Source organism: Gopherus evgoodei, chromosome 6, assembly GCF_007399415.2.
Source record: "Gopherus evgoodei ecotype Sinaloan lineage chromosome 6, rGopEvg1_v1.p, whole genome shotgun sequence".
Classification (NCBI taxonomy): domain Eukaryota; kingdom Metazoa; phylum Chordata; order Testudines; family Testudinidae; genus Gopherus; species Gopherus evgoodei.
In genome coordinates, this window is record NC_044327.1 from 94,340,990 (window position 1) to 94,362,876 (window position 21,887).

General features: G+C 45.9%; 1 protein-coding gene across 11 annotated transcripts in view; it reads right to left on the reverse strand.

Moving 5' to 3' along the window:
- ERBIN (erbb2 interacting protein) overlaps positions 1-21,887 on the reverse strand; it is a 229,977-nt gene that overhangs the window by 131,034 nt on the left and 77,056 nt on the right. For 6 of the 11 annotated variants that reach the window (XM_030565991.1, XM_030565997.1, XM_030565987.1 and 3 more), the window contains one exon: positions 6,449-6,549. The exons of the other annotated variants lie outside the window; for them this stretch is intronic. In XM_030565991.1, coding sequence (XP_030421851.1) covers positions 6,449-6,517 — 69 coding nt within the window. In that variant the 5' untranslated portion in view covers positions 6,518-6,549. The remainder of the gene's footprint in view (positions 1-6,448; positions 6,550-21,887) is intronic. 11 annotated transcript variants of the gene reach the window in all.

The following is a 21,887-nucleotide window of genomic DNA, read 5'->3' on the forward strand; positions in this document are numbered from 1 at the left end:
GAGGGACCAGAGGTAGTCAAGGATAGTAGAGATGGAGACTGCAGTGGGAAGGAAGTTTTGATTAGCACACCAGCACGTGATGCGCTTCCATTTGGCCGAATACATCGCTCTGGTGGAAGGCTTCCTGCTCTCCAGGAGCACGTGACGCATTGGGGTAGAGCAACGCATTTCAGACCGGGTCAGCCACTCAGGAGCCACGCCGTGAGGTGCAGCGATTGAAGGTCCGGGTGACGGAGCCTGCCGTGGTCCTGAGTGATCAGGTCCAGGTGAAGAGGCAGGGGGACAGGGTCGGCCAGAGACAGGTCCAGCAACATGGAGTACCAATGTTGCCGGGGCCACGCTGGAGCTATCATGATCAAGCGGGCCCTGTCCCTGCGCACCTTCAGAAGGACCTTGGGGACAAGCGGGAACAGGGAGAATGCGTAGAACAGGTGCGTCGTCCACGGAATAAAGAAGGCGTCCACTACCGAACCCGGTTCGAGGCCATGAAAGGAGCAGAACATCTGGCACTTCCTGTTCCCCTGGGACGCGAAGAGGTCCATCCGGGGACATCCCCACCTCCGGAAGAGCGAAAGGGTGATGTCCGGGCGAAGGGACCACTCGTGGGAAAGGAAGGATCTGCTTAGATGATCCGCCAGCGTGTTCCGAACCCCGAGAAGGAAGGATGTGATGAGGTGAATGGAGTGGGCTATGCAAAAGTCCCAGAGCCTCACAGTCTCCTGACACAGGGAAAAAGACCTCGTGCCGCCCTACTTGTTTATATAATACAAGGTCGTTGTGTTGTCGGTGAACACCGAGACACAGCGGCCCTGAAGTTGATGATGGAACGTTTGGCAAGCAAGGCGGACCGCCCTCAATTCCAGTACGTTGATGTGGAGGGTCAGCTCGTGAGGTGACCACCAGCCTTGGGTCCGCAGGGTTCCGAGATGGGCCCCCCCGCCTAGATCTGAGGCATCCGTTGTCAGGGACACCGAGGGCTGAGGTGGATGGAAAGGGAGCCCCGCGCACACCACGGACTGATCCAGCCACCACTGCAGGGAACCTAATATGTCCTGGGGGATGGTGACAATAGTGTCCAGAGGGTGCCTGGCCGGACGGTACTGAGTGATGAGCCAGGACTGGAGGGGCCTCATGCGAAGCCGCGCACACCCCGTGACAAACGTGCAGGCTGCCATGTGGCCCAATAGAGTCAGGCAAGTGCGTATTGCTGCCTGTAGTCGTTGTATGATGGCCATCAAGGTCTGGAACCTTGATAGAGGAAGAACGGCTCTGGCCAGAGTAGAGTCCAGAAGGGCTCCAATAAACTCTATCCTCTGAGTGGGGATTAGTGTTGACTTTTCTACATTGAGGATTAGACCCAAGCTCGTGAAAAGTCTGTTGACCATGCGGACGTGGCTAAGGACTTGTGCCTCTGAGGATCCCCGTTATCAGCCAGTCGTCGAGGTATGGAAATACATGTATGCGACTGCGACGGAGGTGGGTGACAACTACAGCCATACACTTGGTGAACACCCTCGGGGCCGTAGAGAGGCCGAACAGGAGGACCGAGAATTGATAGTGGCAGCAGTTGACCACAAACCGAAGGAACCATCTGTGGGGCGGGAAGATGGCTATATGAAAGTAGGCGTCTTGCATGTCGAGGGTGACATACCAGTCTCCAGGATCCAGGGATGGGATAATGGTCCCCAAGGATACCATACGGAACTTCAACTTCACCATGTATCTGTTGAGTTCCTGCAGGTCGACGATAGGCCTGAGGCCCCCCTTGGCTTTGGGGATCAGAAAGTAACAGGAATAAAACCCCTTGCCCCGCTCGCTCTCTGGAACCTCCTCTATGGCTCCTTTGGCGAGGAGCGTTCGCACCTCCTGAAGGAGGAGTTGCTCGTGAGAGGGGTCCCTGAAGAGGGACGAGGGAGGGTGCGAAACGAATTGCAGATGGTATCCAAGTTGCAACGTGCGTAAGACCCAATCGGTCGGATGTTAGCCGGGACCACGCATGGAGGAAAAACAAAAGACGGTTGGAAAAGGGAGGGGACGGATCTGTGAGGGAAACTGGTGCAGCGCCCTCAGGTGCACCTTCAAAATGAAGGTTTCGGGCCAGAGGGAGCCTTGGAGGAGCTCCGGTTTTGTCCTCCTTGGTTGCCCGATTGTCTACATCGGCCATTTCTACTTCGTTGTCTGGCGAAGTCTTGCCTCCGCCGGGGTTGGGGGTAGGGCCCGGCGTTGTTGTTGAGGCCGGAAGGGTCTGCGCAGGGTGACGGGCGTATGCATCCCCAGAGAGAGCATAATGACCCTATTGTCTTTTAGGCTTTGTAGCCTGGGGTCAGTTTTGTCCGAGAACAGGCCCTGGCCTTCAAACAGGAGATCCTGGATGATATACTGGAGCTCCGGAGGCAGGCCAGAGACCTGTAGCCAGGAAATGCGGTGCATGGTAAGGCCAGAAGCTAGAGTCCTGGCGGCTGAAACTGCAGCATCCAGAGATGCTTGTACGGAAGTTCTCGCTACCTTCTTGCCCTCGTCAAGGATAGCAGAGAATTCCTGACGCGCATCTTGCGGAAGCTGCTCCTTAAATTTGTCCGCTGCCGTCCAGGTGTTGTAAGTGTAGTGGCTAAGGAGAGCCTGTTGATTGGACACCCGAAGCTGGAGGGCGCCAGCAGAATAGACCTTTCGGCCGAGCAAGTCCATGCACCTCACTTCCTTAGACTTTAGTGCCGGGGCCTGTTGGCCATGGCGCTCCCTCTCATTCACAGATTGAGGGCACCCTTTTGAGGGCACCATGTACTTGCGCTCCACTCCACGTGCAGCGGGGGGAACGGAAGCCGGTATTGCCAGATGGTATTGGCATTGGCCTGAATGGTCCGGATGAAAGGAAGGGCGACTCAACTGAGTGTATCAGCAGATAATATGCTCACCACCGGATCCTCAATTTCTGAGACCTCCTCAGCCTGTAAGTTCATATTCTGCGCCACGCGCCTGAGGAGGTCCTGATGCGCCCTGAGGTGAAGCGGAGGAGGGCTAGTGGATGTCGTTCCAGCCACTGCTTCATCCGGGGAGGATGATGAGGAGACACCCAGCAGGAGTGGATCTGCAGGAGGCTCTGCCTGGAGCACTGCATCCGACTCTGGAGGGAGATCAGGGTCCTGACGGTGAGACAACCCCTCCTCTGCAGGGGAAGGGAGAGGATGAGAAAATGTGGCCTCCGGAGCCCTGTGTTCAGATGCCATCGAACACGGGGGAATCTGCTGAGGGCCTTGGGCTTGATGATACGCCCAGGGAGTCCAGAAGCCCCACTGTTGTGGTCCATGCTCCTGGGGGGGGGGGGGATCATGGAAGAGAGCAGCAGGCCTGCCAGTGTCCATGGTGTACGCGCTGTCTGCTTGGGAGGAGACAGCCGGTTGTCAGGAAGGCCAGGGAGGAGCCGAACAGGACTGATATGGGTCCCTCGCTCCAGACAGTGGAGACCTCCTCGGTACCGGGGACCGGTGCCGGGAGTCATAGCAGAGCCGGGATCGAGACCGGGACTTGCCACCAGCACGGTGCCGGGAGATCGACCGGGATCTGAAAGGCTGACGTTGGGAACGGCTTCTCGAATCTCGGCGCCGGTAGCGATGGCTCGAGCCAGAGCGGTGCTGGGAGTATCAGGACCGGCGTGAAGAGGACCGGCGCCGCAAGTACGACCGGTACCACCGCGGAGAGCGGTGCCGGGACTGCGAGCGGCGCCTTGATCGAGACTGCCCACAGGACTGGGAACAGCGCCAGGATCGCGATGGGGATCGGTGCCGGCTCGGTGAATCCAGAGACAGCGCTTGCATGGCCACAGGCTTGCCTTTAGATTGTAGAACCCGCACTGGAGGCACCGGGGGTTGAGGCAGCGTAGACTCAGTTAGTGCTATCAGGTCCCTAGCCGAGAAAAATGTCTCAGGCGTCGAGGGGACCATTAGCTCGACCCCGGATCTTATGGGGGAGCTGTGAGGGACCAGACTCGACGGACCCGCCCGGGCCCGGAGTCGACGGAATCCCTGGTAACGGTGCCGCAGCAGTAGTCGGTGCCGGGTGCTCTGTTCGGGTCTGCTTGGTCGGAGTGGTGGACGTCGAAGGTCTTGCGTCGGGGCCCGGTGCCAGGGAAGGTCAGTACCGAGGCGTTTTCCTGGGCCCGGCACGGTCTGGTGCCGGAGCGGAGCCAGCACTCGGTGTCGAGGAAGGAGGGTTAAGCGCTGCTTCCATGAGGAGAGTCTTTAAGCGCTGATCTCTCTCCTTCTTGGTCCTTGGTTTAAATGCCTTGCAAATGTGGCATTTCTCTGAAATATGCGATTTCCCGGGGCACTTTTAGCAGGAGTCATGTGGATCGCTCGTGGGCATCGGCTTCTTGCAGGCCGAGCACTGTTTGAACCCCGGCGAACCGGGCATGAGCCCGGCGCCAGGCGTGGGGAAGGGCTAGAGCCCAAGCCCGCTAACTATATACAATAAGTAAATACAACTATCAACCAATATTCTATACTCTAACTACAACTACAACTAAATACAACTAGTAGAACAACGATACAACGGAGAGCTAGGGACCTGGAGGACAGCTATGCCGCACTCCACAGTTCCAACGACCGACATGACGGTAAGAAGAAACTGAGGAGCGGACAGGCCGGCAGGGGTATATATCAGGCGCCATGGCGGTGCCACTCTAGAAAGTTGCTAGGGTAAAAATCTTCCGACGAACGTGCACACGCGGCACACACACCTAACTGGAATGGATATGAGCAATCACTCGAATAAGAACTGCAATCTATGATCCGCCTTTGAATTCATGCAGTTACAAATTTGATCATGTGAACATCTAGTCTGCTACATATTCCAAATTACACTTCGCTCATCTGGAGCCCATTTTGTGGCGATGCCTTACCTTCCAAATTTTATTTAACCTCATGCATGAGTGTTAGTATTATTATAGTGCCTGAATTTCCATTTATCATGAAAGGGTGGAAAAGTAGCCTTTTGTAGAAAGCAGGCTGTCAGAGTTCCTTACTGAATAATTAATTTTACACAAAAGTCCAGAAGTATTAAAATAAAGCTTTGTATAGTCGTCTTTTTTGTTATTTAAATCAAGACAAGTCTCTTTGCCTAGTTAGTACACAGGGATTGGAATAAAGTAAAGTAAAAATCCATTTATTCATGTCTGAATATTGGTTACATAGTAGAATTTTAATGTGCCTTCTTGATCTATTGCTAACTTCAAGCACACAGCAATCTATTAAATTTCCTTGCTGGTCACCCTGTACTACAATGACCACCCACTACTCCTTCCCTAACTTTCTTGAAATTATTTTCATCTATATGCCTCATGTGACTAAAGTACACAAATTTGCACCTGCAGATTTCTAATATTATAAATAAATAATATTGCCCATTAATATTTTTTATTTGGGGGGAGAAGGGGAGAAAGAAGGAAGGTTTTGAACTAGGAAATACGCAAGAACACTTGTTGCCACCACCACATCTCAAAAGCTTAAATTTTCATCTTGTCAGCAGCATTTATTTTCCACAATTCACATCCAAATGAGATGCCATGGTTTTTCTAAACTTTTGTAAGCAACTCATTCCTAATCTTCTTCAGAACAGCCTTGTTAGTCGGATACGTAGAACTCCACCTACTACCTGCTTCGGCAACTTGACCATTAATCATGTCATCTGCTTGCATTTTTGTTAATCCTGTCAATATCCAGGCATTTTGTTTTTTGCCATATTCAGTCCATATTCCTTACTAATTGTTTTTACAAACTCCAACATTTGTTGCATTGCATCAGTGATTGTAGCAAAGTGCTACATCATATATTCATTGTATCTGAGGTCAGTTAAGAGGCATCCACCAATAGAAACCCCAGGTCTTTCCATTTTGTCACAGCTTTCCATAGCTCGTCTCATACCCTGCCTACACCTTTAAAAAGCTTAAGGACAGAGTACACCCTTGTCTCACACCCTCTTTAGGGAAAAATCACTCTGCCTCCTGTTCCTGTTCACGCAGTGCTGTGTCTGATCATGGTAGAGACTTAAAATGAGTTCAATGAAATGCTTTGGAATCCCCATGTCTTCCACTGTTCTCCGAAGATGGCCATATCGGATGGTATCTAACGCTTTTGCATAGTCAATGAAACACAAATGGGTGACTGTAGTCCCTGCATTTTTCCATCATGTAGCAGCTGTTCATGATTTGATCACGTGCCTTGTCTCTCTCTCTTGTGGTGGTAGTTCCACTTTTATCATGAAACTTAATGCATATCTGGATTAAGCAGAACACAACTTTGCTCACATGCAATATCAGGGAGATGATAGGATTGTTTCTTAAGGCCATGAAGGTTCCCTTCCTCCAAACACCACTGCAAATTTTCCACGAGATACATAAAGCAGTCACCAAATGCTTTTTTAACAATTAAGCTAGTACTTTAACTATCCAATGTACCTTCCTAGGCTTCATTTTCATAATAGCATGCCCCACTTCCCCTTGCAAGACTGATGGCTCCAGCTCCATACTCCTTCTGTCTTCCTGTATCGTGAATGACTCTGATAAGGCATAAGATTGGCATTATCATCTCTCCACTGGCATTAGATATCATCACCTTCAGGGAGAACTCTGGCATTGAGATCTTTTATTATGTTCGACTGCAAGCGAAACTTTTTGGTAAGAAATCTGACCACTATGAACATACAGTTTGTACTGGAGACTGCACGTATATTTCCTGGTGGGGTTTCCGACAGCATGAGGGAGATCCCAGCAGAAACACAGTCAGTGTTACGAGTGCCTCTCTCTCCCTTCTCACATCCCCCCAGTACAGACAGCCTCTCAGACAGAGAGTGGACTAGGCAGAGAATAATGGGTTCCAGACACACACAACTAGCAAATGGTCCCTTAAAAAAAAAAACAAAAAAAAACAGCTAGTGCAACTTAGAACTGCACTTATTTTAAGATACGTGGGTGATCCTCACAAACGATAGTGATGGGACAATTTTAGCAGACAATAGTAAATAAAATACTAACATCAAAATACATTTAAAAATACTGATAAAATGAACAAAATCAATAAAGCAGTAGTAGTTAGATGTTGATAGATGTCTGGCTGCATGTGTATTTCCTCTGTGTGCTGCCCCAGGTCTGCATAGACAGCTGGCACAGCAGACCTTGAGTGAACTGCCCAACGACCACAAGATTTGTTAAGGGATGAAAACACCCGGCCAAGTTTATTGTTGACAAAGCACAGTACTGATATCCCGCAGACTCTATCAAACCACTAATACATGTATGCCCATAACAACGGACTAGCTCAATGAACAGTGGGATTTTCCATTTTTTGCTAGGCCAGACAAAGATACTCCCTCTGATACACATCTTTATATCCCGATACAAACAAGTTAGTACTGCTCCTTTGACATAATTACTGTAGTTACTGCTCTCTGACATAGCTAGTTATTATTTATTACTTTGTACATGTTGGTTTGATTAAAACATTTCTATTACATACTGTCATCCCGACCTTATCTTTTAGGTGGGATAGTGTGTTCCTGTTATTTTGGGGGAATGTTACTATACCATCCTTGATATCAGAATGTTTTGGTACCACTTGATATTGGGATGTTTTTCTGTGAATACTCTGACTAGCACTTTTTAGGAATGTGTATTATTGCAATATTAGCCCTGTTCTTGCCGAATTCTGTAAGCAGGTCCTGCCTCATACCAGGCCTTTGATACAAGGGCTTATGCCTCAGGCTCTCTTCCTACTACAGTAGTATGTTAAAATGTTAGTTGAAAACAGCTTTAACTTGCTAATACATAATAAAAATACGTGTAATCCACAAATAACTATTTTTAACTTGAAAACTGTGTTCGTTTTTTAATTAGATGAGGTGGGTGAGGTAATATCTTTTATTGGACCAACTTCTGCTCGTGACAGAGAGATGAGCTTTCAACGTACACAGAGCTCTTCCTCAGGTCTGGGAAAGGTACTCACTGTAACAGCTAAAAACGGAACCAACAGTTGAGCTTAAGTAGTTCGCCAGTTAACACATATTCTAAGGCAGTGTTTCTCAAATGCAGCCACCATAACCACATGTGGTTGCCAGGTGCTTTTCGTGCGGCCACAGCCTTCTAGGCAGTGATTGGGGGAAAGCAGTAGCCCCTCCCCCAGGGCCGTCAGCAGGGGTTGGACCCTGCCCCCTTCTGGAACCACAAACGCCAGAGAAGCAGGCAGCTGGTGGAAGTTCCCCACATTCCTGAAGGCAGTGGGGCTTGGGTTTCCAGATTCAGTCCTGGGGTGGTAGGCTCCATCCCCCGACTGTGGGGTCTCAAGGTCCAGCTGTAGGGCCATAACCATGGTCCAAAGTCATGCAGCAACAGGTGCCAGCCCTGTGCTCACCATCTCCTTCCTGCACCCACCCATCACGCCTGGTCCCCACTGTGTCTTCTGGCCCTGGACTTTGGTCACACGGCTAGAGGGCTCCAGCCTCAGGCTCACCACCACTCCTTTGCCAATGCTCGCTGCTGCTTCCCCAAGCTCTTCACCCACCCAACCTCATTGCATCTGGCCCCGCTGCCTCACCTGGCCCCCCGATCTATCTCCCAGGCACCTGCTGCCTCCCTCAGTAACCCATCCATTCCCCTCATCCCCTCTGGCCCTACCTCCCTACCCAGGACTTAATTTGTCTGCCAGCTTGCCAAGTCTGAGGAATTCTGTTGTGAAAAGTGATATCATTATGTTTGTTAATATCACTTTTCGCTGCCTCCCAGCTTGCTAGCAAGTCTGCTACTATGAAAAGTGATATTAACATATAAAAACAAATATCTCTTCTCACAGAAGTACTTACTAACTCGTAAGTCTTTAAAAAAGCAACCAAAAAGGCAAAAGAAACAACAAAAAGACAAGAACATTCAAAGCACCTGATTTGTTTCTATTCTGTCCAGTTAAGAATAGAGACAACTGTACGTTATTTTTATCACTGAGTCTGCAAAAACCCTTACATAAATAAATTACTATGATTTGGATATGTATATGTGCATATTTGTTTTTCCTAAAGTTAATTAAATATTTTAGGAAAAATTGTCACAGCAGCAACTAGCAAGAGTTGGTGGCCGCACTCTGAGGCCCCCAAAAAAACCATTATGAGAACCCCTGTTAATCTACGGGACCATTCAAGGTCAAGTGCCTCGTTAACATCCCTGTTGGCATAGAACAAACAGAGTGATTAGTAGGTTACATCTTGTTGTAATAAACCATAAATCTAGTGTCTTTATTAAGACCATGATTTTCAGTGTCCAGCAACGTTATTAATTTAAGGCTCATCTTTTGAAAGTATTGTGCAATTTTCCTTTGACAATGAGGACTGGGAGGTCAGATATGGAGTGATCCTTTTGTGAAAAGTGTTCACCCATAGGTGATACGGATGGTGTTTTTGTCTCATTTTCCTGTGCAAGTTCATTCAAAAGCATAGTGATTATCTGGTTTCACCCACATAGTTACTGGGGCATATTGTGCACTGCCTGAGGCACACCATATGTAGGACCCATGGATCTTGATAAATGTGTTGTGGGGGGTGTTGATCACTGTAGCAGTGGAGATATCACTGCAGGCTTTGCATCTGTTGTTCTGGCAGAGTGCTGTCATTCTGAGTTGGTGTGTCCTGGTCTGTGGAGGGCTTGCTTCTTGCACTTAGAAGAGAGGAAAGTGATCAGGAATAGTCACCAAGGATTCACCAAGGGCAAGTCATGCCTGACTAACCTAATTGCCTTATACGACGAGATAACTGGCTCTGTGAATGAGGGGAAAGCAGTGGACATGTTATTCCTTGACTTTAGCAAAGTACAGTGGTCTCCCACAGTATTCCTGCCAGCAAGTTAAAGAAGTATGGGCTAGATGAATGGACTACAAGGTGGATAGAAAGCTGGCTAGATTGTCGGGGTCAACGGGTAGTGATCAATGGTTCCATGTCTAGTTGGCAGCCGGTATCAAGCGGAGTGCCCCAAGAGTAGGTCTTGGGGCTGGTTTTGTTCTGTATCTTCATTAAATGAGCTGGAGGATGGCGTAGCCTGCCCCCTCAGCAAGTATGCAGATGACACTAAACTGGAAGGAGTGGTAGATACACTGGAGGGTAGGTATAGGATACATAGGGACCTAGACACATTAGAGGATTGTACCAAAAGAAATCTGATGAATTCAACAAGGACAAGTGCAGAGTCCTGCACTTAGAAAGGAAGAATCCCAGGCACTGCTATAGACTAGGGCCGAGTGGCTAGGCAGCAGTTCTGCAGAAAAGGACCTGGGGGTTACAGTGGACAAGAAACTGGATATGAGTCAAAGTGTGCCCTTGTTGCCAAGAAGGCTAATGGCATTTTGGGCTGTATAAGTAGGGGCATTGCCAGCACATCGAGGGACGTGATCATTCCCCTCTAGTTGACAGTGGTGAGGCCTCATCTGGAATACTGTGTCCAGTTTTGAGCCCCACACTATAAGGAGGATATGGAAAAATTGGAAAGAGTCCAGCGGAGGGCAACAAAAATGATTAGAGGGCTGGAGTACATGACTTATGAGGAGAGGCTGCGGAAACTGGGATTGTTTAGACTGCAGAAGAGAAGAATGAGAGGGGATTGGATAGCTGCTTTCAACTATCTGAAAGCGGGTTCCAGAGAGGATGGATCTAAACTCTTCTCAGTGGTAGCTGATGACAGAACAAGGAGTAATGGTCTCAAGTTGCAGTGGAGGAGGTTTAGGTTGGATATTAGGAAAAACTTTTTCACTAGGAGCATGGTGAAATACTGGAATGGGTTACTGAGGGAGGTTGTGCAATCTCCTTCTGTAGAGGTCTTTAAGGTCAGGCTTGACAAAGCCCTCACTGGGATGATTTAGTTGGGAATTGGTCCTGCTTTGAGCAGGGGGTTGGACTAGATGTCCTCCCGAGGTCCCTTCCAACCCTGATATTCTATGATTCTGAGGATGGGGACTTACCTAAAGGCCAGAAGATTTCTTCCAGGATGGAGTCCTCATCAGGCATGGGCTGTAACTGTTTGATGATACCCAGTATGGGTTTTAATGTGGGGTAGTAGGTGACAACTAGAGGTGTGCAGTTGGAGAGGGTTTTATTTCTGTACTGACGTAGGTTCTCTAGAGGGGTGTTTGAGTGGCCTGTTCCATGATGCAATCTATTCTCTGGTTTGGTGAAGGCAGTTCTGAGTGTGTTAAGGTGTATATCGCAGACTTTCTCCTTGGAGCATACTTTGTGCTATCTGAGTGCCTGGCTGTAGATAAGAGTGTGTCTGGGATGGTTACTGGGTCTGTGAAACTAGGTGTGCTAATTCGTGGGCCTCCTGTATACAGTTTATCTATAAGATTCCATTGTTGAAGCTGACTGTAATGTGGTGTTGAAAAAGTTGATGCTAGTGTGAGAAAGTTCTAGAGAGTTTAATGAATGGGTGGTGGCAGTTGAAGTTGTAGTGGAAATCTATGAGGGAGTTTAATCACCTGTCCAGAGGATGAAATCATCCTCAGTGTATCTCAGATATATGATTTGTTTCATGGTGCATTTTCCAGAAATTCTTAAACTGAATTTTAAAATAGGCTTGTCCACTTTGTTCCTTTATTATGTACAAATAAAGAGACATTTTGTTGCTGCCTTTGTGGTGGCGGGGATGGGTGGGAATTGTTTATTTTTTAATGTGTATGCAAGTACTGTCTGCTCTGGAAGACTATGCTAGAATGCAGAACTAGAGTAATTATGACTTCGAAAGAGCAAAGAGTGAAAATTAGGCAATTGAAAGAAGGTATTTTTATTCAGACTGTTTAAACCTTCATTTTAATATTTATTAAACCTCACACACCAAAAAAACCCAAAACCTAGAAAAATCCAGAGCTGACAATCCTGCTATTTCTATGGTAATAAACAAGCAAAGAAGGATCTCTTTAAAGTAAAACTTTCAAGATATCTTTATAAATGTTTTGTGGTGTTTTTAAGGTTGAAAGAATATGAACTAATATTTTCCCTTGCTGAAACTGTATATTAGTGCTGAAAGTTGGTCATTACAACGGGGTTAAACACTCCTATTCTTGATAAAAGTTCTACTATGAAGAAAAGGCAGATGTTATTTTAACTAAAGCATCAACTAATTAATTAGGAGAAACTGAGGAGGTTCTTGGTCAAAGTGGACACTGAATAAAGAAATCTGCACCCGTTTCCACATCTTCCAAACAGAGTGACAGACAGTGAAGAGCTCATTGGGAGAGAAACGAGGGCCTGTCACATCCCCAAGGATTTCTGTTCCACAAGGGAATCTTAACTAATCCCATTCTTAAAGAATCATCCTAACCTTCTTTAACAGGGTTTTCTGAGAAAAGGGAAGGTGAAGAACACAGGGCTCCTACACAGCAGATTGAGTAAGATGAGACTCACAGGGTCGCAAGGTGTCCAGTTTTCAACCAAACACCGGTTGAAAAGGGACCCTCCCAGCCTGGTAAAAATGAGCAAGTAAGTGAGGGTGGGGGAGAGCAAGAGACAGAGGGAAAGGGGGAAGATGGAGTGAGTGGGGCACGGCCTTGGAGAAGGGGCAGGGCAAGGGTGTTTGGTTTTGTGCAGTTAGGAAGCTGGCAACCTTTGGGAGACTTCCTATAAGAGAAAAAATGAAATATGAAGATTGCCACTGCGGACAGAGAAGAGGTCCCTTGAGAGAATGGAGGAGGAAAGAGCTCTCTTGGAAAGCTTTTTCTCAGAGGAAGTGAAAAGATCCTTTCTGAGAAGAGGCAGAAGGCAGCAAAAGCTCTATGTATCCATGCTACAGCTCCTGGATGAAGGGATTCCCCTGCAGTGATTAAACAGGGAGAAAGCAGAAAGACTGGGCATCCCCTACATTCATGTTACTCTATGGCTTTAATTGGTGATATTGGTCATCCTTTTTGAGTGTCTGAGCCTAGAGAGAGTGACTTGGGAACTCTAGCCCCTGGAGTCTGCACAGGTTGCTGAAGTAAAATGCAGTCACCAGTTCAGGGCTGCTGCTACCCCTATTCAGACCTGGTTGCAATGGTTTCGTGTGAAGCAGCAGCAGGGGAGTACAGGACAGAGAGAAGAGTCCCTTCTTCCAAAATTTACAAAGAAGAGGTAAAGGAGGAGTATTTTCAGCCCTCCTTCCTTGGCTTTTGGCAAGCTGAGCCCTCACCTGGAATTTGGGAGACCTTGGGTTCAATTCCTCCTACCTGGAGAAGGGATTTGAACTTGGGTATCCCATATTGCAGGAGAAACGCCTAACCACTGGGATAAGGATATTCTGATGTCAGTCTCTCAGTCGCTCCTATTGAAACTGTTCTACTGTGTATACATAATTAAACAGTAATTGGAGCAGGGAGGGACATCGGAAAAGCGTACTAATTATTCTGGAATAAAGTGTTTTTATTTTTATCCTGGAACAGAGTGTCCACATGGGCACTGTTCTGAAATAGTAAGTACAGAACTGCTCATTCTGCAATAGCTATTCTGGTCAATTTTTCCCATGTAGAAAAACCTGAAGAGAAAAAAGGAAGGAAGCATCTCAGATTAAAAGGGATAACTCAGTATGGTCTTTTGTGGTATAAGGAAATGTGATGCAGCAAGGAATGCATGATCTTCATGCATTAATTAAAACAAAGGGCTCCCACTGATGTCAACAGGTAGTTTGCCTGAAGTTCAAAGCTAGAAATGAACAGGGAAGGGGAAGCACAGTATTGTTTCTTTTCCCTGAAACCTCTTCATCCCAGAAGACAGAAAAGCCTAGTAAGCAGCAGATTTTGGTTTCACTCTACTCCATCCTCCTTAGACAGGCTCAGTCAAAGAGGTGCACAATCCAGGCCTCATTCATGGCATATTTTTGTATATGACTTTCATGGATTATATCTGACATATGCACTGTAATAGATAGCACTACACCGGTATAGCAAAGGTTGTAAACTTTTTGGATTACATTATATTCAAGAAACAGCATGTGACCATCTAATTAAAGACCACTACCCAAGAGAAAAGAGTTACGCTTGTGCAACTACCCTTACTTTGGCATTTCATAACTTCTGTGTACTTGCCAGTTAAACCCTAATATTCTTTTAATGAAAGCTTTTAACAGAATTAGTAAGATTTCATGTGTTAGTATTCCTTTGAACAAACAAAAATTGTTTTAAAAGAGGAAAGAGACAGCATTTAGCTACTGCAAATAAAACCACCACAAACGCTGATCATTTACTTGAAAGAAGCAAAGAGGTGCTGTTGAACCTTCAATTTCAAGCACAAAAGTTCTCTCTGGAAATGCTGAAGAAAACTGTATACACCATTTAGAAGCACAAAAATTCTGGGGCACGTAAGTGGCACAAGTCCCTTTTCAGTGTTATTAATTACTCCCAAATACTCTTCTGAAAATAATTGTTTCTCTGAATGTACAATTTAAGTTATTACCTCTAACTGCATACTTAAAATGCACACCGAAAAAATCAGTCATAATTGGTATTACAATCTATTTTTCTACATATAGTTGGCTTAGAAAAAGGTTGCCTTAGCATTTTTTCTAATTCCAGAGGTGACCTCTGGCATTGGTCCAGTTCAGTATCTGTTAGCATTTTTGGGGGGGGGGGGGTGTAGATAATTCACCCATAAAAAGTCACTTCAGGAAGAAGATACATATCCCAACTTCTTAGCCTGGACGCAAGTTGTTTCTAAAAAAATCAGCACACTTTTTTTTTTTTTTTTAAGTTCTAACAACCAGTAACCCATTTCAGCTTGTTTGCACTTTCAAAGGGGAAGAGATTACCTTCATTTTTATCTCTACCTTAAATTTCACCTATTCAAACATGAATACCACCAAAAGCCTCAACTCGAACAGGATACTAACAGTTTTTCAAATAAGGTGTTGCAATACCTCATATTTTTACATCACTTTCCCAGATTCTCTGAATACGTCAGGAATATTCACTAATTAAGCCTTGCTATCCTTGTCAAGTAGGTAAGAAACCCAGATCACTTCACCCACCACTGAAGTTCTGCCTAACTCTGGTATGAAACATGGAAGCTATTGAACAGGACAAAGGAACATTGCACAACAGTTCAGCACAGGAAGTAACTAATACAGTATGCAGGTCAAAAATCGGCTGGAAGAATTCAGGTGAGAAAAATGTAATTATTCTGCTAGTTAGAATTTAGCACATAAAAGGGTATATACCCTTTTACAAGTGCCACAGGATCTTTACCCAAATGCAAATCAGGTTTTGTGTTTTAGCTTCCATCTGAAAAACACACAGTGCCCCAAATGTGAAGCTTGGACATGGGTTTAGTAACAACTAAGAAGCAAAAATGTCATCCAGTGAATCACCACTACTTCCTGTAGCATCCAGATGTTTCCTAGAACACTCCTACCCAACATCTGGCAGGATCCCACTATAACGCTGTATGTTTAAACATGCAATTAAATAGAACTACTGTGCCTCATGGCTATTTAAAGGGATACCATAGGCTTCAAAATCACATTTCTAATTGAAAATATTGTACCTTTGTTACAATTGGTATCTAAAATTACAATAAAGATAGAGAAAAAAGTATTTGCATTTGTTTACAATATTTCATGTATAGCTAGTTTCACTGTATTATTCATAGTCACTTATATTTCCTGTCACTGCTCTAGCAAGATGTCAACTTATGCACTACTTTGGTAGGAGTATACTTTTCCTCCGGTCCAACAAGAAGCATGTTTACCAGTTTCATTTTCAGCTTTGCTGCTGATGTAACTTCAGAGCCAGCAGTGAGATCACAAAGAGAAGGTGGGGTGGGCATGATTATGTTTTGTCACATTCCTCTCAGCATGCTCAAAACACATGTGAACAGGTCTACAGAGGTCACAACCACCAGTTTCTGGCTAGATTAGGGTGGCCAGATGTTCCAGTTTTATAGGGACAGTCCTGATATTTGGGGCTTTTTCTTATATAGACTTCTATTACTCCTGCCTGTCCTGATTTTTCACACTTTCACATCTGGTTGCCCTAGGCTAGATGGAAGCAGACCTCAAATTTTGATGTTGTAAAATGGAGTCACTGTACAGAAAAAATGAGAACCACTGATTTTAAAAAATGGACACATTAAACAATTCCCGTTGCTGCACCACTCAATTCACTTAACTTCACCAAGTCTACAAAGATACAGATGTATATTAAAGTGCTTAGGAATCTGCATTCAAAAGTTGCATCTGAAGCAGAGACATGTCTTCAGCACATTTTTACAGATGTCATGAAGAACAAAAAAAACATGAGTGTTCTATCTTCTCTCTTCCTACAATGGAGACATGCCTATTGTGGAATATGCCCAGATATTGGTTAAATACATCTGGCATGCTTGTGAAGTGAGACAGATTGTGAAAATGTTTAGTTCATTGTAAATGAATCTCTTCCAGAGAGCAGCATCACCTATCCCCATGGTTTAGAAGAAATAGTAGGTGTGTCTTAGTGAGCTGAAGGAAACCGAGCACTATCATTCTCTGAGATCTTGTCTGAAAGAAACACTTGTGTAACCTCAAAAGTCAGGGGCACACACTGGTTTCTCTTGAAGCAAAAGAAATTGTGTGGAACCCTATAGGTCTACTCGTGTTTTAAGGATTTGGTCAAGACATTGAGTGAACAGCTGAACTATCGGCAAGTGAAAAGCTATGACTAATGCTCATTAAAGAATCAAATCTTAATATAATGATACTTCTCCTTTACTCCCGTCCATTTGTTTATTTCATTCACTTATTATGTTCTGTTGTAACCTACAAATGCAAGCTCTTCAGAGCAAGGCCTATATATTTTTAATAAGTATTTGTAGAGTACCTAGTATAATGGAGCCCTGATTCCCAATTATGGTGCCAAAATAGTCTTCTGTGCCAACTGCCTCTTTTCAAGGGCAGTCAAGGAATTTGAAGCATCCTACAATCCTGAACCAGAGGGCTCCTTATCTTCTGCAAGGTCCCTGAATAGAAGCTCCGGCTCTAAAGGAGGTAGCAAGGAAGAAGAAATATCCTACAATGGTTCTACTGGCTGAGGAAACATCTCCTCTTTATAAGAGGCAGATTCTTAGTTTCTTCAGAGCTGAGGGGAAAATAAGGCCTATCTGGACTCTGTATAAAGCAATGTGCCTACCCTCCCACCGCACATCAAACAGAGGTTATACTCATCCACCAGCCAAACTGACAGCAAATGGCAGGCATTTTAAAATCTGATTCTCTCTTATATTTTATAAGAATTTTTAAAGTCATACTGGATCAGATCAACGGACCATCTAGCTCAGTATCCTATCTTTGACAGTGGCCCATGCTAGATGCTTCAGGGGGAATGAACAGGACAATTTCAAGTGATCCATCCCCTCTTTATTTATGTATTTATATAGCGTCATTACATTTTGTATTATCTACCCCTTTGCTAATGGTTTCTACCATTCTGTTAGCTTTTTTCACTGACGCTGGACATTGAGCAGATGTTTTCAGAAAACTATCCATGACGACTCTAAGACCTGGTCTACATGACATGGGTAGGTCAATGCAAAGCAGCTTGCATTGACCTAGCTGTGGCACAGTCTTCACTTAAATTTGGTATCAGCAGACGTAAGTGCCTCTCTATGTCAATTTAATAACACCATCTCCCCAAACAGTGCAAAGTCATGGACAATGTAATTATGTTGCTGCAATGTCAGTGCAGACACTGCATTACTTACATTGACTGTTACGAGCCTCCAGGACAGCAACTTTTGTGGAGCTAGGGGATTGAGTGGGGAATCTTGATGGCACCCAATGCCTCACACCAACTGCTCTGTTCACCGCTGTGAACTTTGCTGCCCAGGAGTGAGGCAGACAGGAAGCGGTCCTACTTCAAGTTTTTGAAATTTCTTTTCCTGGTTGCTCAACTTGGCAACCACAACTTAACTGCCCAGCTGACCATACTGGTGTCACACCCCAGCCACACTTCTGCCTGAAGTAGACAGCAGGTATTGGATCTCCTAGGCCTGTAGGGAGAAGTCTCTGGCAGACACAGCTCCAATCCAGCTGTAGGAACATGAATATTTATTAATAGATAGCTCAGGGCATGCAGGTGAAGGGCTACAAGAGGTACCAGCAACAGTGTCACATGAAGGACAAGAAGCTGCAGCAGGCACACCAGAAGGCCAACAATTGATCTGGTGTGCAGCTACAGACCTGCCACTTTTATGAAGACCTGCATGCCATCCTCAGTTAAGACTCCATCTTCCCCACCCCCCCCCGAGCACCTTGTATACTTCAGAGGAGGAGGAGCCAGAGTCACGGGCCTATTCTGTGAACAGCAAGGAGGCGGATGAGGAAGGAGAGCAGCAGCATGGGGGTCAGGCAGCCAGAGGATCCAGCTCCACAGCAAGCCACAACCTGTTTTTGATTCCACCGCAGTCCTGTCAGTTAAGCGCATGCAATCCTGATACAGGGGAAGGAACATCTGGTAAGTATGTGGTTTACATTGAAATTATGGGCATGGCACCCCCAAAGTGTCAGGAGATATCTTTTGGTTTGCTCATTTTTATCTGCGCTACAAGAGCTACTGGAACAATCAAGAGACAGAGCTGCTATCTGCTTTTCATTCCCCCCTACAGTTGGCTAGTGGGGGCATTGTGGAGCCGTTTATGTTCGCAGGGATCTCCTGTGAATCCTCTGTAGACCTCTCAATGAAATTTTCATGGAGGTACTCTGCAATCCTGTGCCGAAAGTTTCTGGGTAGGAATTGTGATGTTGCACTCTATATGATTTTATGAAAGTATGCTGATGAGTGTGAATATAACGTAACTAAAATATGCTTCATGCAAAAGGTCTTTTGTAAGGTATCATTACAAAGCTTATCAACTGAGTGTGATCATCCTATTTGTATAAATGTATCACTTGTAACTGAAACTAGAAATATGAAATATAACTGAGGGCCTACTGTAATTATGTAAAGTGTGGGCCATTAATGGTGGTTTGGAATCTTGATGGCACCCATCAACCAGGACAATTGACTGTGGATGGCTCTGTTTGCAGGCAGGCCTTGCTGTGAGTCAGGTTGGGAGAAATGAAGGCTTGAGGTCTTACAGTGACATGTGATCATGTCACCTGAACTGGAATCCATCTTTAACCTGGTGTTTTTCCATTGAGAAGGAGAGGTGGGAACCCAGAGGGACAAATTCCCGCCTTATGCAAAAGATATACAAATGTGTGGAACAGAACAAATTGGGCTGCAATCATGAGAAATCCCCTAGCTATCACCTGAGCTGGAACAAGGGCTGTACCAGGGGACAGGATTGTGCCCAGAATAGGAAGGCATCCAGCCTGTGAAAAACTTACTGAAATGTCTCTGAGGGTGAGATTTTATCTGTATTCAGTTTTATTACTGTACTAGGCTTAGACTTGCATTTTGCTTGGTAATTCACTTTGTTCTGTCTGTTACTACTTGGAACCACTCAAATCCTACTGTCTGTATTTAATAAAATCACTTATTAATTAACCCAGAGCATGTATTAATACGGGGGGGGGGGAGGGAGAGAACAGCTGTGCATCTCTTTCTATCAGTGTTACAGAGGGTGAACAATTTATGAGTTTACCCTGTATAAGCCTGATCAAGAGTAAAACAGATTTATTTGGGGTCCCATTGGGAGTTGGGCATCCAAGTGCTAAAGACATGAACACTGCTTAAGTTGCTTTCAGGTAAGTCTACAGCTTTGGGGCACATGGTTCAGACTCTGGGTCTGGGTTGGAGCAGACTGGCATGTCTGGCTCAACAAGACAGAGGGCTGGAGTCCCAAGCTCGCAGGGAAAGCAGGGGCAGAAGTAGTCTTGGCACATCAGTTGGCAGCCCCAAGGGGGTTTATGTGATCCAACCCGTCACAGGAATGTCTTATTTCTTCCTCTGTGGTAAGACACTTTCTCATACCACTCAGCAAGTACGTCAGCAGGCACCACTGCAGTATACTGGCTAGCAGTATGTGGACCCAGACAGCATCAGGACACCAGCAGCAGCTGTGCTCTCTCTGCCTCTGTTATCCTGAGGAGTGAGATATCAGCTAAAATCACCATGCCTGTGGAAAACGGTGCCAGGATTCAGTTCCATTGCCCTACATAACTTGAATCACGCAAGCGAGCTAGTCCCTCCTTGTGTCCCAAACCCCTAGAAGGCCATACTCACCCTGAATCCCAAGCAAAAAGGGAGAATGTAGTGCTTACAACTTTTGGGGAGCTAGGGGACTGAGTTCATCATTTTAAGATTCCATTTCCATTGTGAATGGTTCCTGTGTGTGTTGTATCTGCAGCTGCTGCCACTGTGGCCTTTAGCGTCTACCCCTCCAAACTTGCAGAATGCCTGAGCCAAATAAGGAGGAGAAAGATGAGGACTCAGGATAACATGTGTCAGGAGATCCTATAAATCAGTGGTGCATCAGAAAAGGAGGACCCTTGCAGACAGCATTGGAAAGGACAGAGTAGAGAGGAGAGGGACATGCTGTAAGCGATGCTTGCACATCTCAGAGAGCAAACAAAAATGCTTCATACTCTGATGGACCTGCAGATTCAACAGTCCTGTGCTCTCCTCTCTCCGCAGCCCACAGAGAACTCTATATTGGTACCACCCTATAACATTCCCTGTGGCATCAGGGGTCAGTGCACTACCTTTACTATTCCACCCCGGGGGACATTAAAGAAAACAACAGCTTCACATACACTGACCTGTGAAAGATATGATTGGCGTATTCATACCTGAAATGGAAATGACTGTTCTTTCCCTTTCAAAAGTTGTTCCCTTAATTTATTAAGTTTTATTAAGCTCTCAGTGTTTTTATTTAATTCACTGGTTCATGTTACAGAATAAAATTCTATTTTTTGAAATATAATTAATCTTTATTAGTTCACAACATATGCTGGCTGGTGATAAGCAGGTTTGACAGCAATTTCTTCTTACTGTACTGTGCCACAGAACCTAGAACATCATAATTCACTGTTAAGAGGTGCATTGATAATGTTATAGTACTACATATACAGCAATCACTAGAAGAGTCATTCTGGAGCACAAAAGAGAAAGGCCAGGTAGAGCACACTGCAGCAACACAAATCACTCTGGCTCACTATTAAAATGGTCTTTCAAAGCCTCCCTGAACTGTATAGCTCCAAGCCAAACTCAGCCCTGGTATCTGGCTGTTCAAATTCAGCAGACACCCACTCCCACTTTGGCAGAATTTTTTCCCCTTTACTTCACAGAAATTATGCAGGACAGAGCAGGCAGCTATAACTATAGGGATTTTTTTCACTGAAGTCTAATCTTGTGAGTAAACAATGCCAGACACCCTTCAAATGACCAAAAGTAGATTCAGTTGTCATTCTGTAGTTGAATTGCCCCTTGGTGCTGTCGAGGTGACCGGCATGGGTGGCAAGTGTGTAGAAATTTTGGTAGTGCCCAGAACCCGCCCCCAAACTCCGCCCCCACCTGCCAAAGGCTCTGGGAGGGAGCTTGGGGGGGAGGTCTGGGGTGCAGATCCTGGGCTGGGGATTAGGGTGCAGGAGGGGTGCAGGCTTTGGGATGGAGTTTGGGTGCTGGGTGCAGGCTCCTGGGTGGGTGTGCAGGAGTGAGTGAGAGGTGTAGGCTCTGGGCTGGGGGTGGGGACATAGGAACGGGTGAGAGGTGCAGGCTCTGGAAGGGAGTTTGGGGATCGGAAGGGGGAGGAGGTGCACCCTCTGGGAGGGAGTTTGGGGATAGGAGGGAGTGCAGGGGTGAGGGCTGTGGGGCTGAAGATGAGGGATTCATGATGCAGGAGGGGGCTCAGGGCTGGGGCTGAGGATTAGGGTGCGAGGGGATGAGGGTTCTGGCTGGGGCTGGGGCTGAGGGGTTCATGATGCAGGAGGAGAC